This window comes from Triticum aestivum, chromosome 3D (genome assembly GCF_018294505.1).
Source record: "Triticum aestivum cultivar Chinese Spring chromosome 3D, IWGSC CS RefSeq v2.1, whole genome shotgun sequence".
In the NCBI taxonomy this organism is placed as follows: Eukaryota; Viridiplantae; Streptophyta; class Magnoliopsida; order Poales; family Poaceae; genus Triticum; species Triticum aestivum.
In genome coordinates, this window is record NC_057802.1 from 277,975,583 (window position 1) to 277,995,185 (window position 19,603).

Below are 19,603 nucleotides of genomic sequence, written 5' to 3' on the forward strand. Positions count from 1 at the left end.
TCGTATTTTGAGTTTCCAATATTCAATAAAAATTTAATGTTTTTAACCAAATTTACATTTTAGCTTGAATCAGGTTCGGAATTCCAGGGTTACAAGTATTTTGGACCCCATCAAAATATGCAAAATTTTATTGAAATTTTGATTTATGGTACACGAATGAGATCGGCTTGGGTACCAAATTCGTGTCCGATAGGAATTAGGAGGGAGGGAGAGTAAAACATGCCGACGATTTGTAGCCTAGAACCAAACCACCCGCGACCGCCACCGCGACACCCTCACAGTAACACGCCCCCGCCTCTTAATCCCTCTACAAGAAAACCCTACATCCCATCGCCCCCCTTCCACCCTCCACCTCGCCGCCGCCTCCTCTTCACCACCAACCTTGTCGCGCGCCTCCGCGCCGCCGCCGCCGCCATGGCGACCTCACTCTCATCCCACTCCCAGCTGCGCGCATGCCCCTCCCACGCCCACCGCGCCACCGTGCTCTCCCGCTCCCTCCTCCCCTTCCCGCGCCGCCACCACGGCTCCTCCCGCCGCGGCCTCTCCGCCCGCTCCGCCTCCTCCAACGGCGCCGCACAGGACACCGCCGTCACCGTACGCCACTTCGCCGCGGAGCCCACCAAGGGCGGCAAGCTCGCCGGCGTCAAGAAGATCATGATTCTCGGCGCGGGGCCTATCGTCATCGGCCAGGCGTGCGAGTTCGACTACTCCGGCACACAGGCCTGCAAGGCGCTCGTCGAGGAGGGATACGAGGTGGTGCTCGTCAACTCCAACCCGGCCACCATCATGACCGACCCCGACCTCGCCCACCGCACTTACATCGGGCCCATGACCCCGCCGCTCGTCGAGGGCATCATCGCCAATGAGCGCCCCGATGCGCTCCTCCCCACCATGGGCGGACAGACGGCGCTCAACCTCGCCGTCTCTCTCGCTGAATCCGGCGCGCTCGATCGGCTCGGTGTGCGCCTCATCGGCGCTTCCCTCCCTGCTATCCGCGCCGCCGAGGACCGCCAGCTCTTCAAGCAGGCCATGGACCGCATCGGACTCAAGACGCCCCCCTCTGGCATCGGCACCACGCTTGAGGAGTGCCTCGCAATCGCCAAGGACATTGGTGAGTTCCCCCTCATTGTCCGACCAGCTTTCACACTTGGTGGCACTGGGGGAGGCATCGCCTATAACAGGGCCGAGTTTGAGGACATTTGCCGGTCTGGTCTGGCGGCTTCACACACGCAGCAGGTGCTTGTGGAGAAATCCCTGCTCGGGTGGAAGGAGTACGAGCTGGAGGTGATGCGTGACATGGCTGACAATGTGGTCATCATCTGCTCCATTGAGAACATCGACCCCATGGGCGTGCATACAGGTGATTCGATCACGGTAGCGCCTGCTCAGACGCTCACTGACAAGGAGTACCAGAGACTCAGGGACCATTCGGTGGCCATCATCCGGGAGATTGGTGTGGAATGCGGTGGCTCCAATGTGCAGTTCGCCGTTAACCCTGCGGATGGGGAGGTCATGGTGATTGAGATGAACCCCAGGGTTTCAAGGTCATCAGCTCTTGCATCAAAGGCGACTGGGTTCCCTATAGCCAAGATGGCAGCAAAACTCTCAGTAGGTTATACGTTGGACCAGATTCCAAATGATATCACAAAGAAGACGCCTGCTAGCTTTGAGCCCTCCATTGACTATGTTGTCACAAAGGTAGTCATTTTGAATCTCTTTGCAGCCTCCTTGGGGCAAATCGTATTTGGTTCATTGTAGAAATTTTGCATCCATCCAACATTAACTTTGTGTTGTGTAGATGGTGTTTGCTGCAACTTCCAACTGTAGTACCGATAGCTTACTCTTTATGTGCTCTGCATGCCATAGAACTTTTCAACTGCTAATGATTGGTTTGGCCAGCATACTCTCAAGATATTTTAACAGGATGAGTAAAATTTCTTATTCCTTGCTTAAGGGAATTGTCATATGTGCATCGGCATCTCCCTGTCAGTAGTTCAATGGCGCTTCTTTATTCGACTAAAGATAAAGTAGTACTGTTTAGTTATCCTTTATCTCTTGCACGGTTTACTTCATGTTGCTTCACTAATCATTCTTATCTTCTTGGCTACATTAGTCAATTCAGAATCCAAACATCACAATCAAATGAGTTCCTATTTTGTTCTTTATATTGGAGCTCTGCATCTTTGACTAATCTAATTGCTGTGTTCCTACTTCTAATTGCTAGCACACCAAATATTAATCTGTAAAGCATAACTTGATATCAAGGAGACTGTCATGTTTGTAAATTTCTTTCTATCTCATAGCTTTTCTTAGATGTTATCTCATGTTGTTCTTACTGCAAATAATTTAACATCCGCATGTTGGAATATACTCGAGAAGCAGCAAACAATGATCTTGCTACTTTTATTGATTTGCTCATTTGCATGTTCTTTATGTTTTTCATCATTCGGAGGTTGTACTTGTACTGTTCGTTCAGCTCAGCTAATGTATTGTATTTGCTTTGCAGATACCGCGATTTGCGTTCGAGAAATTCCCTGGTTCTGAACCAATATTAACCACACAGATGAAGTCTGTTGGTGAGTCAATGGCATTAGGGCGGACCTTCCAGGAATCTTTCCAGAAAGCTGTTCGTTCATTGGAGACTGGCTTTGCAGGGTGGGGTTGTGCGCCCATCAAGGAACTTGACTGGGACTGGGAAAAGATAAAATATAGCTTACGTGTACCTAATCCAGATCGTATCCATGCTGTTTATGCTGCTTTCAAAAAAGGCATGAGGGTTGAAGACATTCATGAAATTAGTTTTATTGATAAATGGTTCCTTACAGAGCTCAAGGAGCTAGTTGATGTTGAGCAGTTCCTTATTTCAAAGAACTTAGACCAGCTCTCAAAAGATGACTTCTATCAAGTGAAGAGGAGGGGTTTTAGTGACAAGCAGATTGCATTTGCGACATCTTCGTCAGAAAGTGATGTGAGAGCGAGGCGTTCTGCATTAGGAGTCACTCCAACATACAAGCGTGTTGATACCTGTGCCGCTGAGTTTGAAGCCAACACCCCGTATATGTACTCTTCATATGAGTATGAATGTGAGTCAGCTCCAACTAATCGGAAGAAAGTCTTAATATTGGGTGGTGGACCCAATAGGATAGGGCAGGGTATTGAGTTTGATTACTGCTGTTGCCATGCCTCATTTGCGCTCCGAGAGGTTTGTTTTTACTTCATTTGTTTCCACCTTACTTTTTATGGCCCGTGTTTCATCATGAGTTTAATAGGCAATTACATTCTGGTATAGGCCTCCTTTTTTAAATATAAAATTGTAGCGCTGATGTAATAAATTTCTTTGTCAGGCCGGATATGAGACTATAATGATGAACTCCAATCCGGAGACTGTCTCAACTGACTATGATACCAGCGACCGGCTGTACTTTGAACCATTGACAGTTGAGGATGTAACAAATGTCATTGATTTGGAGCGCCCAGATGGTATAATTGTGCAGTACGGAGGGCAAACTCCTCTAAAGCTCGCCCTTCCGATACAACGCCATCTAGAGGAGAAGAAGCTGCGGTCTGCTTCAGGCACAGGATTTGTGAAGATATGGGGAACGTCACCCGATTCTATTGATGCCGCAGAGGACAGAAAAAGATTTAACGCAATTCTTGAAGAGCTTGGGATTGAGCAACCTAAAGGAGGGATAGCAAGAAGTGAGTCTGATGCGTTGTCAATTGCTTCAGAAGTAGGCTACCCTGTTGTTGTCCGGCCCTCATATGTTCTTGGTGGACGAGCAATGGAGATTGTGTACAATGATGAAAAATTGATAAAGTACCTTGCGACTGCAGTGCAAGTAGATCCAGAACGGCCTGTCCTGGTGGATAAATATCTGAATGATGCAATTGAAATTGATATTGATGCATTGGCAGACTCAGTTGGGAATGTTGTGATCGGTGGAATTATGGAGCATATTGAGCAGGCTGGTATACATTCTGGTGATTCTGCATGTTCTCTTCCCACTAGAACGGTCTCAACCAAGTGCTTGGATATTATTCGGTCATGGACCACAAAGCTTGCAAAGCGTCTCAATGTCTGTGGGCTCATGAACTGCCAGTACGCTATCACTCCTACTGGTGAGGTGTACCTTCTTGAGGCAAATCCACGAGCTTCACGCACAGTCCCTTTTGTCTCAAAAGCAATTGGCCACCCGTTGGCTAAATATGCATCTCTGATCATGTCTGGAGTGACCTTGCCAGAGCTTGGGTTTACGAAAGAAGTGATTCCTAAGCATGTTTCTGTCAAGGAGGCTGTTCTTCCATTTGAGAAATTCCAAGGGTGTGACATTCTTCTTGGACCAGAGATGCGCAGCACTGGAGAGGTTATGGGCATTGACTATGAGTTTTCTGGCGCGTTTGCAAAGGCTCAGATTGCCGCTGGACAGATACTCCCTGTAAGTGGCACTGTGTTTGTTAGCCTAAACGACTTGACGAAACGCCACCTTGCTGAAATTGGGCGTGGGTTCCGTGAACTTGGGTTCAACATCATTGCAACATCTGGAACAGCCAAAGTACTTCAGCTTGAGGGCATCCCAGTGGAGCCAGTTCTGAAGATACACGAGGGGCGACCAAATGCCAGAGATATGCTCAAGAATGGTCAGATACAGGTGATGGTGATAACAAGCTCAGGCGATGACCTTGACTCGAGAGATGGCCTCCAGCTGCGTAGGCTAGCTCTGGCCTACAAGGTGCCCATAATCACAACTGTGGATGGTGCACGGGCTACCATGGACGCCATCAAGAGTATGAAGAACAAGTCAATTGAGATTCTTGCATTGCAAGACTATTTCCAGCCTGCCGATGCACCACAGAAGCTGCCCGCCGCACAAGTTGCCCCTTAGGGTCATATACCCTCATGCTCGCCCTTTTTCCATCTAATGTCTTTATTAATATGAACTAGAATCCTGCGCCATGCAGGATTTTGTTTACCTGCTGCTACGATAGTCACACCTACTGCATGCGCAAAGGCAAGTGTCGAGATCACATTTGGTTGCTGAGTGTTGGGAGTCAAAAATTGATGTTGGGGATTTGTATTTTTACCGTGTAAGAGTAGGGTCGGCATCTATCTATCTATAGAATAAGGCCTCCAGTTGCAATCTGATGGTTGTATCATCTCCACACTGGAGCATGTACTTGTATCCCCGTGGCGCAAATTTGTGCAACCTATCTATATTGTACTTATTTGTCCCCAAACATTGTGATGATAATTTTTATCTGCCATGCTCCTGGTTACCCGCGGTTTCTACCAGGTTCTCTTGCAGTTTGTTTGCATCTCCACATAAAAATCCTTCTGCGCTTGAATATTGGAGGAGAATTTAATCGTCTCAATGTTTGTTAGTTATGTTTCGTGTCGGCAAATGATCTTTCTGTTTGGGTTTTTACACGAGTTTCAGGCAATCTCTCTCTCTCTCTCTCTTTCTTTTTTGAAGCTAGGCAATCTCTCTTTCGTAGGCACGTTGAGATGGTGATGTGATGTTATGTGAGGACGGGGGACAGATAATTCCAGGATAGTTGTCAAACAAGCGAGTTGTACATCTAATCAAAGGGTGTAGGTGGAGTGAGAAGAAGTCTTTGCCAACGGGAGCGGCTCGTGTGAGCTTGCTGCGGATTCACATGCGCGTTGTAAAACGATTCAATGGTCAAACACACATAAGACACACACACTCGGAGATAGATGTTTGCCTTAGAAAATTAGAAGGAGCATCCATACAAAGGTGACACCACCAAAGGAACATGTTTATGGATGTCTCGCTATCGACTGGTATGCCGACTACGCATTTGGCTTTTGGAACTGGAAGTAGCCAAGCTCGTGTTTCCTACTTCAAGGAAGGATGGATAAGGTCTGGGAGCAACTCCGCCCCCCCGATCTACAGTACACGAATAGACTTGGACTGAGGGCACCGCGCAGCTGGAATTTGACTTTCAGACATGTCATGCTCCACAGTCAGAAGTTCAAAATAGCAGTCAAGCCAGCTCGTCGTCTTGCCACTGTGCTTTTCCGTTCAACATACGCAAAGCGCCCAAGCCAAACGAGGAATGCCAAAGAAACTCGCAGGACGCTTCTTTTCTCCTCCCGCGACGTTTCCAAGTTGTGCGCTTGAATTGACCTGCCTCTTTTCATCGAGGACATTGTATTTTCCTCTTCTTTTCTTTTCCTTCTGAAAAGATATTGATGTACTTTCATCTTTATGGGTAGCAAATTTATACACTTGCAGTTTTTTTCCAGCCTGTTCCCTGTCTTTCCAGCCTTTTTTATCACCGCCGTGATAGTTGTTGTTGGCTTGACGATTTGTCACACAAATGGGCCGGGCCTTGTTTTAGGCCTGTCCATTGCAAAGTATCACTGCCTGGGCTTTTTCTTTTTCTTCATATGCACAAAATATTACACCATTACTCAAACTTCAGTCGATCTAGCCTGTTTTCGTAGTGCACACACAAACATGTGCCTTGCTTGTCAAAGGAAAAAAAAAGCTAGAGGGAACAACATTCCCTCGATGGAGGGTCGTCTTAAATTGTTGTTTCTCGTGCGACGGGAGAAACTAAGACAAACAAAAATAAAATAAAAATAAAATGCAAAGTCAGTTAAAATCGCGCTGTACTCCCGATGAGGACATTCCTACCACTGTTATCCTCATAGCCCCTGCTACTACATACTAGATAGGATTAGTTACTAGAGCTCACGCACATTAACTAAACTATCAGGTACCTTCATTTTTTGGAACCATTTTCAATGCTCATGAAAATATGATGTTGCCCAAATCAGATATGTTCTTATAGCTTAGGAGTGAAGGGTCTAGCATGGACAAGAGGGATGGACAATGGAGTATGATCAAGCATGGAGGACAAAGCAGACAATCTAGATGAGAAATAAATATTGCACATTGAAGATGATATGTTGATCGCCCTAGTGACAGTTGTTGGCTTGACGATTTGTCATACAATTGGGCCGAGCCTTGTTGTTTTAGACTTGTTGATTATATACATATATCACTAATTGGGCTTTTCCTTTTATTATATATGCACAAATATCACACCATTAGTCAAATTTTAGTCGATCTAGCTTGTTTTCGCATTACACAAACAAGCATGTGCCTTGCTTGCAAAAAAAAACCATAGAGGGAACAACATTTCCTCGATGGGGGCCTGTCTTAAATTGTTGTTTTTCGTGCAGCCGGAGAAACTAGAACAAACAAAAATAAAAATAAAATGCAACACCACATCCGTTAAAGTCACGTTGTACTACTCATGAGGACATTCCTACCACTGTTATCCTCATAGCCCCCACTGCTACACAGATATGATCAATTACTAGAGCTCACACACATCAACTATTTTATAAGGTGCTTTCATTTCTTGGAACCATTTCCAATGCTCATTAGAATTTGATGCTGCCGAATCAGATATATTTTTATTGCTTAGGAGTGAAGGATCTAGCATGGATAAGAGGGATGACCATTGAAACATGATCAAGCACGGAGAACAAGGAAAGCGCATCTACATGAAAAATAATTATTGCACATTGAAGATGACATCTTCCCCTGTTTGTGGCCCGTTCCCTATCTTGCCAGCCTTTTTGATCGCCGTCGTGATAGTTATTGTTGGCTTGACGATTTGTCACACAATTGGGTTGGACCTTGTTGTTTTAGGCTTGTTGGTTGTGTGCAAAATATCACTGCGTGGGCTTTTTCTCCATATAAGACAAAAAGCAAGACATTAATGTTGGGGAACGTAGTAATTTCAAAATTTTCCTACGCACACGCAAGATCATGGTGATGCATACCAATGAGAGGGGAGAGTGTCGTCCACGTACCCTCGTAGACTGTAAGTGGAAGCGTTATGACAACGTAGTTGATGTAGTCGTACGTCTTCACGATTCGACCGATCCAAGTACCGAACGCACGGCACCTCCGAGTTCAGCACACGTTCAGCTCGGTGACGTCCCACAAACTCACGATCCAGCAGAGCTTCAAGGGAGAGTTTCGTCAGCACGACGGCGTGATGACGGTGATGATGATGCTACCGACGCAGGGCTTCGCCTAAGCACCGCTACGATATGACCGAGGTGGATTATGGTGGAGGGGGGCACTGCACACGGCTAAAAGATCAATGATCAACTTGTGTGTCTATGGGGTGCCCCCCTCCCCCGTATATAAAGGAGTGGAGGAGGGGGAGAGGCCGGCCCTCCTAGGCGCGCCCCAAGGGGAGTCCTACTCCCGCCGGGAGTAGGACTCCAACCCTTCCAAGAGTAGGAGTAGGAGAGAGGGAAGGAGGAGAGAGGGGGAAGGAAAGGGGGGCGTCGCCCCCCTCCTTGTCCAATTCGGACTAGAGGGGGAGGGGGCGCGCGGCCTGCCCTAGCCGCCCCTCCTCTTCTCCACTAAGGCCCAATAGGCCCATTACACTCCCCGGGGGGTTCCGGTAACCCCCCGGTACTCCGGTATTAGTCCGAACTTGTCCGGAACCTTTCCGAAGTCCAAACATAGTCGTCCAATATATCGATCTTTATGTCTCGACCATTTAGAGACTCCTCGTCATGTCCGTGATCATATCCCGGACTCCAAACTACCTTCGGTACATCAAAACACATAAACTCATAATACCGATCGTCACCGAACGTTAAGCGTGCGGACCCTACGGGTTCGAGAACTATGTAGACATGACCGAGACACGTCTCCGGTCAATAACCAATAGCGGAACTTGGATGCTCATATTGGCTCCTACATATTCTACGAAGATCTTTATCAGTCAAACCGCATAACAACATAAGTTGTTCCCTTTGTCATCGGTATGTTATTTGCCCAAGATTCGATCGTCGGTATCTCAATACCTAGTTCAATCTCGTTGCCGGCAAGTCTCTTTACTCGTTTCGTAATGCATCATCCCGCAACTAACTCATTAGTCATATTGCTTGCAAGGCTTATAGTGACGTGCATTACCGAGAGGGCCCAGAGATACCTCTCCGACAATCGGAGTGACAAATCCTAATCTCGATCTATGCCAACTCAACAAGTACCATCGGAGACACCTATAGAGCACCTTTATAATCACCCAGTTACGTTGTGACGTTTGGTAGCACACAAAGTGTTCCTCCGGTATTCGGGAGTTGCATAATCTCATAGTAATAGGAACATGTATAAGTCATGAAGAAAGCAATAGCAATATACTAAACGATCAAATGCTAAGCTAACGGAATGGGTCAAGTCAATCACATCATTCTTCAATGATGTGATCCCGTTAATCAAATGACAACTCATGTCTATGGCTAGGAAACATAACCATCTTTGATTCAACGAGCTAGTCAAGTAGAGGCATACTAGTGACACTCTTTTTGTCTATGTATTCACACATGTACTAAGTTTCTGGTTAATACAATTCTGGCATGAATAATAAACATTTATCATGATGTAAGGAAAGATAAATAACAACTTTATTATTGACTCTAGGGTATATTTCCTTCAGTCTCCCACTTGCACTAGAGTCAATAATCTAGTTCACATCGCTATGTGATTTAACACCAATAGTTCACATCACCATGTGATTAACACCCATAGTTCACATCGCCATGTGACCAATACTCAAAAAGGTTTACTAGAGTCAATAATCTAGTTCACATCGCTATGTGATTAACACCCAAGAGTATAAGGTATGATCATGTTTTGCCTGTGAGAGAAATTTTAGTCTACGGGTATGCCACATTCAGATTGTATGTATTTTGCAAATTACTATGTCTACAATGCTCTGCACGGATCTACTCTAGCTAATTGCTCCCACTTTCAATATGTATCTAGATCGAGACTTAGAGTCATCCAGATTGGTGTCAAAGCTTGCATCGACATAACTCTTTACGACGAACCTTTTGTCACCTCCATAACCGAGAAATATTTCCTTAGTCCTCTAAGGATAATTTTTTGACCGCTGTCCAGTGATCTACTCCTAGATCAAAATTGTACTCCCTTGCCAAACTCAGGGCAGGGTATACAATAGGTCTGGTACACATCATGGCATACTTTATAGAACCTATGACTGAGGCATAGGGAATGACTTTCATTCTCTCTCTATCTTCTGCCGTGGTCGGGCTATGAGTCTTATCAACTTCACACCTTGCAACACAGGCAAGAACTCTTTCTTTGACTATTCCATTTTGAACTACTTCAAAAACTTGTCAAGGTATGTACTCATTGAAAAAAACTTATCAAGCGTCTTGATCTATCTCTATAGATCTTGATGCTCAATATGTAAGCAGCTTTACCGAGGTCTTTCTATGAAAAACTCCTTTCAAAATACTCCTTTATGCTTTCCAGAAAATTCTACATCATTTCCGATCAACAATATGTCATTCACATATACTTATCAGAAATGCTGTAGTGCTCCCACTCACTTTCTTGTAAATACAGGCTTCACCGCAAGTCTGTATAAAACTATATGCTTTGATCAACTCATCAAAGTGTATATTCCAACTCCGAGATGCTTGCACCAGTCCATAAATGGATCGCTGGAGCTTGCATATTTTGTTAGTGCCTTTAGGATTGACAAAACCTTCCGGTTGCATCATATGCAACTCTTCTTTAATAAATCCATTAAGGAATGCAGTTTTGTTTATCCATTTGCCAGATTTCATAAAATGCGGCAATTGCTAACATGATTCGGACAGACTTAAGCATCGCTATGAGTGAGAAAAACTCATCGTAGTCAACACCTTTGTTAAGGCATATCTCTCTAGATGTAGTTTTGGTGATTGATGACAACATGTTTGCGGACTAATCATGTGCTTTGAGCATTTCAGAGATTCATCCTTTGGCACGAGACGATTTCTTTCCCCTCGGAGTGTCATTCAAGACGGTGTAGCTCTTTCGCTTCTATTTTGGTGGACTAGTTCCGTAGGAGTCACCGTACTATCAAGAGGGGGTCCGCTTTGGTAAGGCTAGGGTGGAATCAACACGTACACATCCTTTTCACACCCTCTGAGCCTTTCCGCTTCAATGGAGAGCTCGTTTCCCTTTCTTTGGGCTTTGTCTGGTCCCAGCGGTAGTACCGCGGTACCCAGCGGTAGTACCGCTTAGGGGTCACAGGCGGCAGTACCGCTCCGCAGCGGTAGTACCGCTGGTGGGTCCTCAGCCGTAGTACCGCTGCGGTACCAGGCCCCTACCGCGTCGATTCGAGGGGGTCGATTCTTGTGTCGGATTGTGCGGTAATATGCAGCGGCAGTAGAGCGGCAGTGCCGCTCATGAGCGGTAGTACCGCCCTACCACCGCGGCAGTACCGCTCGGGTCCCTCTCTCTCCTGCCCTCCAAACTGCACGGCAGTACCGCATGGGGGAGCGGTAGTACCGCTGTGCACAGCGGTAGTGCCATTGCCTCCTGCGGTAGTACCGCCCTCTGCGGGGCTGTTTTGGGGGGTAACGGTTGGATTGTTCCCCCCCACTATATAAGGAGGTCTTCTTCCCCAAAGTTGACCTACCTCTTCCCCCAAAAGCTCCATTGTTGCTCCAAGCTCCATTTTCGCCCGATCTCTCTCCCTAGCCAATCAAACTTGTTGATTTGCTCGGGATTGGTTGAGAAGGCCCCGATCTACACTTCCACCAAGAGAAATTTGATTCCCCCTACTAATCCCTATCAAATCTTGTTACTCTTGGGTGTTTGAGCACCCTAGACGGTTGAGGTCACCGCGGAGCCATAGTCCATTGTGGTGAAGCTTTGTGGTGTCGTTGGGAGCCTCCAATTAAGTTGTGGAGATTGCCCCAACCTTGTTTGTAAAGGTCCGGTCGCCGCCTTCAAGGGCACCAATAGTGGAATCACGGCATCTCGCATTGTGTGAGGGCGTGAGGAGAATACGGTGGCCCTAGTGGCTTCTTGGGGAGCATTGTGCCTCCACACCGCTCCAACGGAGACGTACTTCCCCTCAAAAGGAAGGAACTTCGGTAACACATCCTCGTCTTCACCGGCTCCACTCTTGGTTATCTCGTCCTTTACTTTCGCAAGCTTACTTGTGTTAAATCCCTTGCTTGCTTGTGTGCTTGTTGTCATTGCATCATATAGGTTGCTCACTTAGTTGCATATCTAGACAACCTACTTTGATGCAAAGTTTAAATTGGTAAAGAAAAGCTAAAAATTGTTAGTTGCCTATTCACCCCCCTCTAGTCAACTATATCGATCCTTTCAATTGGTATCAGAGCCTCGTCTCTTTATTAAGGACTTTACCATCCGAAGAGTATGGTTGACGTCGTAGACGGTGTGGAGGAGCACTCCGGTGCGAATCCGGTATCGTCTACGGGAGATGGGGGTACCGCGGTCTCTCGTGAGGAATTCAATATGGCGTTGGACACATTGAAAACCTCCATGACGACCGAGGTCGAAAGCATGTTTAATAAATTTCTCGAAGGGCTTAAACTTTCCACCGCACCATTGAAAGTGGGTGATCCCGCTAACAAGGTGACGGATGCTACCTCCGACAAGGGGGAAGCTACTAGCGAGAAAGCTCCTTCTTCTAGTGGTAAAAATGGCACCGACATCTTTTCCCATGTGGAACCTCCACTCGTATATGGTGGACCGCTTCCTTCCACTCATGTGAATCATGCCGGCCCGACCCCCAAGATTGAGAAGAATGTGGAATTTGATTCTTGGGTCTATCGTTTTAAGCGTCATTTAAATCATGTGAACACTAACCTTTGGAGAGTCATTGAAGAAGGTTTCTATCCGCATGACCGAAGCAACTTCACTCCTAGAGAAGCCGTGGATAATCAATTCAATGAGAATGCTCTCTTCATCATCCAAGAAGCAATCCCACCCGAAGATCTTCCTCATCTCCGGCCCTACTCCTTGGCCAAAGATGCTTGGCACCAAGTGGTTTCCCTCTATCGGGGAAGCGCAAGCATTCAATGCTCCAACTATGAAGTGGTGCAATATGAAGCCGATGAGTTTGCAATGAAAGAAGATGAAGAACCTCGTGAGCATTTTCAGAGGGTAACCAAACTCGTGGTGTCTCTCCGAGATCATGGAAGTAAGGACATGGATGACAATTGGATCAAAGCGCAAATTCCTCAAGGCAATGATGCCCTACCACAAATCCATGTCCTCCGTCATTCGTCGAAGGCCGGACTTCCACACCTTGTCCTCAAGTGATGTGTTGGATGAGTTCGTTGCTATGAGCATCTTGGACAAGACCGCCGACAATGCGATACCTCGCTCTCAAAGAGTAAAGAAGCCCAACCTTGCTCTAAGGGCCAAGGTTAGTATGGAGGAAGAGGATGAAGAGGAAGAAGAGGAGAGCAACCTCGAAGATACGAAGTATGCCTATCATGAACACATGGCCCTTGCTTCAAGGCAATTTTGGAGCAAGAAGAACTCAAGGCCCAACTTCAACAAGAACAATTCAAGTGGCGCAAAGGGCAAGCAACGAGTGAGGACTTGCTTCAATTGTGGCAATGTGAGCCACTTTGTTGCGGAGTGCCCTTATGAGAAGAGGGAAGACAATGGTGGCAAGCTCATCCGAAAGGACAAGGCCAAGTCTTTCCCCAACAAAAGCAACTTCACCAAGAAGACTCCTCCCAAGGCGTTGGTGGTACAAGAAGAGTACAATGAGGATGACGATGATGATGAAGATGGTGAGTCAATTGACATGGCCCCCGTTGCCATTGCGACGACTCCACGGGTGTCTCTCTTCGACTCACCCAATGAGAGCATCACCGCCAAGTGCCTCATGGCTAAAGCCACCAACAAGGTAACCCCCAACATCAAAACTACCATCATTAATCATCCTTCTTTGACGGATAGCATTGATGAACATGAGGGAACAAATGTGGAGGAGAATGAGTTTGAGACCTTTATGAGTAAACTCAAGGGTAAATCCAAGAAGCACTTCGTTGCTCTCTTGGAACAACTTGGTGAAGCCAATGACATGATCGAGGCTCACGAAGATACCATCTCTAGGATGGAGGGGCATAGTCGTGACTATGCCGATGAGATCTCGGATCTTTCCAATGCTCTTGAGGAAGAGCGTGGTGTTCGTTTGGCTCTTGAGGAGTCACACAACAATGATCATGCTAAGTTAAAGAAAGATCTTGATCATGCCCTTGTTGTTTCTCGTGTGCTAAACTCTGAGAAGGCAAAGCTTGGGGTTGATCTAGCTAGACTCAAAGAGGAGTTTGACATTCTCGACAAGGCTCACAAAGTCTTGAAGGGTGTGTTGGGGAACGTAGTAATTTCAAAAAAATTCCTACGCACACGCAAGATCATGGTGATGCATAGCAATGAAAGGGGAGAGTGTTGTCTACGTACCCTCGTAGACCGTAAGTGGAAGCGTTATATCAACGCGGTTGATGTAGTCGTACGTCTTCACGATCCGACCGATCCAAGTACCGAAAGCACGGCACCTCCGAGTTCTGCACACGTTCAGCTCGATGACGTCCCCGCCTTCTTGATCTAGCAAGAGGGGCGAAGTAGTAGATGAGTTCCGGCAGCACGACGGCGTGGTGACGGTGTTGGTGAAGAACAATCTCCGCAGGGCTTCGCCTAAGCACTACGAAAACTATGACGGAGGATAAACTAGAGGGGACGGGGTTGCCGGCACACGGCTTGGTGTTTCTTGATGTGTCTTGGGTGCTAGCCCTACCCCTCTATTTATATGTTGAGCCTTGGGGTCGAAACTTGGAGTAAAAGCCTCCACAAAGTCGGTTTCACCCGAAAGGCAAGAGTCCTTCTCGGACTCCAGGGCCAGACGCCAGGGTTCCCGGCGTCTGCACCCAGACGCCAGGGACTCTGGCGTCTGGCCCTTGGACTCCGCAAAACTTCCTTTTGCGCTTTCCAAAAACCTCGTGGGCTTTCCCCTTTGGCCCAGATAAAGTGTTCTTGTGCCCAAACATTTCGGGAAACATCCGGAACCCCTTCCGATGGATTCGGAACCTTTCCAGAGATCAGACACTACTATCCACATATCAATCTTTACTTTTGGACCATTCAGGAGTTCCTCGTCATATCCGTGATCTCATCCAAAACTCCGAACAACATTCGATCACCAACATACATAACTCATAGTACTATATCGTCAACGAACGTTAAGCGTGCGGACCCTACGGGTTCGAGAACTATGTAGACATGACCGAGACACCTCTCTGGTCAATAACCAATAGCGGGACCTGGATGCCCATATTGGCTCCTACATATTCTACGAAGATCTTTATCGGTCAGACCGCATAACAACATACGTTGTTCCCTTTGTCATCGGTATGTTACTTGCCCGAGATTCGATCGTCGGTATCTCAATACCTAGTTCAATCTCGTTACCGGCAAGTCTCTTTACTCATTCTGTAATACATCATCCCGCAACTAACTCATTAGTTGCAATGCTTGCAAGGCTTATAGTGATGTGCATTACCGAGTGGGCCCAGAGATACCTCTCCGACAATCGGAGTGACAAATCCTAATCTCAAAATACGCCAACCCAACAAGTACCTTCGGAAACATCTGTAGAGCACCTTTATAATCACCCAGTTACGTTGTGAGGGTTGGTAGCACACAAAGTGTTCCTCCAGTAAACGGGAGGTGCATAATCTCATAGTCATAGGAACATGTATAAGTCATGAAGAAAGCAATAGCAACATACTAAACGATCGAGTGCTAAGCTAACGGAATGGGTCAAGTCAATCACATCATTCTCCTAATGATGTGATCCCGTTAATCAAATGACAACTCATGTCTATGGCTAGGAAACATAACCATCTTTGATCAACAAGCTAGTCAAGTAGAGGCATACTAGTGACACTCTGTTTGTCTATGTATTCACACAAGTATTATGTTTCCGGTTAATACAATTCTAGCATGAATAATAAACATTTATCATGATATAAGGAAATAAATAATAACTTTATTATTGCCTCTAGGGCATATTTCCTTCAGTCTCCCACTTGCACTAGAGTCAATAATCTAGATTACACAGTAATGGTTCTAACACCCATGGAGCCTTGGTGCTGATCATGTTTTGCTCGTGGAAGAGGCTTAGTCAACGGGTCTGCAACATTCAGATCCGTATGTATCTTGCAAATTTCTATGTCTCCCACCTGGACTAGATCCCGGATGTAGTTGAAGCGTCTCTTGATGTGCTTGGTTCTCTTGTGAAATCTGGATTCCTTCGCCAAGGCAATTGCACCAGTATTGTCACAAAAGATTTTCATTGGACCCGATGCACTAGGTATGACACCTAGATCGGATATGAACTCCCTTCATTTGCTGCTTCCGAAGCAGCTATGTACTCTGCTTCACACGTAGATCCCGCCACGACGCTTTGTTTAGAACTGCACCAACTGACAGCTCCACCGTTCAATGTAAACACGTATCCGGTTTGCGATTTAGAATCGTCCGGATCCGTGTCAAAGCTTGCATCAACGTAACCATTTACGATGAGCTCTTTGTCACCTCCATAAACGAGAAACATATCCTTAGTCCTTTTCAGGTATTTCAGGATATTCTTGACCGCTGTCCAGTGATCCACTCCTGGATTACTTTGGTACCTCCCTGCTAGACTTATAGCAAGGCACACATCAGGTCTGGTACACATCATTGCATACATGATAGAGCCTATGGCTGAAGCATAGGGAACATCTTTCATCTTCTCTCTATCTTCTGCAGTGGTCGGGCATTGAGTCTAACTCAAGTTCACACCTTGTAACACAGGCAAGAACCCTTTCTTTGCTTGATCCATTTTGAACTTCTTCAAAACTTTGTCAAGGTATGTGCTTTGTGAAAGTCCAATTAAGCGTCTTGATCTATCTCTATAGATCTTGATGCCCAATATATACGCAGCTTCACCAAGGTCTTTCATTGAAAAACTCTTATTCAAGTATCCCTTTATGCTATTCAGAAATTCTATATCATTTCCAATCAGCAATGTGCCATCCACATATAATATTAGAAATGCTACAGAGCTCTCACTCACTTTCTTGTAAATACAGGCTTCTCCAAAAGTCTGTACAAAACCAAATGCTTTGATCACACTATCAAAGCGTTTATTCCAACTCCGAGAGGCTTGCACCAGTCCATAAATGGATCGCTGGAGCTTGCACACTTTGTTAGCTCCCTTTGGATCGACAAAACCTTCCGGTTGCATCATATACAACTCTTCTTCCAGAAATCCATTCAGGAATGCAGTTTTGACATCCATTTGCCAAATTTCATAATCATAAAATGCGGCAATTGCTAACATGATTCGGACAGACTTAAGCATCGCTACGGGTGAGAAGGTCTCATCGTAGTCAATCCCTTGAACTTGTCGAAAACCTTTTGCAACAAGTCGAGCTTTATAGACAGTAACATTACCGTCAGCGTCAGTCTTCTTCTTGAAGATCCATTTATTCTCAATTGCTTGCCGATCATCGGGCAAGTCAACCAAAGTCCACACTTTGTTCTCATACATGGATCCCATCTCAGATTTCATGGCTTCAAGCCATTTTGCGGAATCTGGGCTCACCATCGCTTCTTCATAGTTCGTAGGTTCGTCATGGTCTAGTAACATAACCTCCAGAACAGGATTACCGTACCACTCTGGTGCGGATCTTACTCTGGTTGACCTACAAGGTTCAGTAATAACTTGATCTGAAGTTCCATGATCATCATCATTAACTTCCTCACTAATTGGTATAGGCGTCGCAGAAACTGGTTTCTGCGATGAACTACTTTCCAATAAGGGAGCAGGTACAGTTACCTCATCAAGTTCCACTTTCCTCCCACTCACTTCTTTCGAGAGAAACCTCTTCTCCAGAAAAATTCCGAATTTAGCAACAAAAGTTTTGCCTTCGGATCTGTGATAGAAGGTGGTGTACCCAACAGTCTCCTTTGGGTATCATATGAAGACACATTTCTCCGATTTGGGTTCGAGCTTATCAGGTTGAAGCTTTTTCACGTAAGCATCGCAGCCCCAAACATTAAGAAATGACAACTTTGGTTTCTTGCCAAACCACAGTTCATAAGGCGTCGTCTCAACGGATTTTGATGGTGCCCTATTTAACGTGAATGCGGCCGTCTCTAAAGCATAACCCCAAAACGATAGCGGTAAATCAGTAAGAGACATCATAGATCGCACCATATCTAGTAGAGTACGATTACGACGTTCGGACACACCATTACGCTGTGGTGTTCCGGGTGGCGTGAGTTGCGAAACTATTCCGCATTGTTTCAAATGAAGACCAAACTCATAACTCAAATATTCTCCTCCACGATCAGATCGTAGAAACTTTATTTTCTTGTTACGATGATTTTCAACTTCACTCTGAAATTCTTTGAACTTTTCAAATGTTTCAGACTTATGTTTCATTAAGTAGATATACCCATATCTGCTTAAATCATCTGTGAAGGTGAGAAAATAACGATATCCGCCACGAGCCTCAACATTCATCGGACCACATACATCTGTATGTATGATTTCCAACAAATCTGTTGCTCTCTCCATAGTTCCGGAGAACGGCGTTTTAGTCATCTTGCCCATGAGGCACGGTTCGCAAGTACCAAGTGATTCATAATCAAGTGGTTCCAAAAGTCCATCAGTATGGAGTTTCTTCATGCGCTTTACACCGATATGACCTAAACGGCAATGCCACAAATAAGTTGCACTATCATTATCAACTCTGCATCTTTTGGCTTCAATACTATGAATATGTGTATCACCAATATCGAGATTCAACAAAAATAGACCACTCTTCAAGGGTGCATGACCATAAAAGATATTACTCATATAAATAGAACAACCATTATTCTCTGATTTAAATGAATATCCGTCTCGCATCAAACAAGATCCAGATATAATGTTCATGCTTAACGCTGGCACCAAATAACAATTATTTAGGTCTAAAACTAATCCCGAAGGTAGATGTAGAGGTAGCGTGCCGACCGCGATCACATCGACTTTGGAACCATTTCCCACGCGCATCGTCACCTTGTCCTTAGCCAATCTTCGCTTAATCGTAGCCCCTGCTTCGAGTTGCAAATATTAGCAACAGAACCAGTATCAAATACCCAGGTGCTACTGCGAGCATTAGTAAGGTACACATCAATAACATGTATATCACATATACCTTTGTTCACCTTGCCATCCTTCTTATCTGCCAAATACTTGGGGCAGTTCCGCTTCCAGTGACCAGTCTGCTTGCAATAGAAGCACTCAGTCTCAGGCTTAGGTCCAGACTTGGGTTTCTTCTCCTGAATAGCAACTTGCTTGCTGTTCTTCTTGAAGTTCCCCTTCTTCTTCCCTTTGCCCCTTTTCTTGAAACTGGTGGTCTTATTGACCATCAACACTTGATGCTCCTTTTTGATTTCTACCTCCGCAGCCTTTATCATTGCGAAGAGCTCGGGAATCGTCTTATCCATCCCTTGCATGTTATAGTTCATCACGAAGCTCTTGTAGCTTGGTGGCAGTGATTGGAGAATTCTGTCAATGACGCTATCATCCGGAAGATTAACTCCCAGTTGAATCAAGTGATTGCAGTACCCAGACATCTTGAGTATATGCTCACTGACAGAACTATTCTCCTCCATCTTGCAGCTGTAGAACTTATTGGAGACTTCATATCTCTCAATCCGGG

The 19,603-nt window shown here is 45.7% G+C and overlaps 1 protein-coding gene across 1 annotated transcript; it reads left to right on the forward strand.

The window, feature by feature from the left end:
- Positions 1–278: 278 nt before the first annotated feature.
- Positions 279–5,262, forward strand: LOC123078414 (carbamoyl-phosphate synthase large chain, chloroplastic). Its single transcript, XM_044500916.1, has 3 exons — positions 279–1,698; positions 2,507–3,202; positions 3,345–5,262. Exons 1-3 carry the CDS (start codon positions 415–417, stop codon positions 4,881–4,883), a joined length of 3,519 nt encoding a protein of 1,172 aa, XP_044356851.1. The 5' UTR covers positions 279–414; the 3' UTR covers positions 4,884–5,262.
- The last annotated feature ends 14,341 nt before the right edge of the window (positions 5,263–19,603 follow it).

Coding starts and splice junctions, on each gene's coding strand:
- LOC123078414 (XM_044500916.1), top strand. CDS start 415: ATGGCGACCTCACTCTCATCCCACTCCCAGCTGCGCGCATGCCCCTCC. Junction 1,699..2,506: donor TTGACTATGTTGTCACAAAG/GTAGTCATTTTG, acceptor TTTGCTTTGCAG/ATACCGCGATTTGCGTTCGA. Junction 3,203..3,344: donor CCTCATTTGCGCTCCGAGAG/GTTTGTTTTTAC, acceptor TTTCTTTGTCAG/GCCGGATATGAGACTATAAT.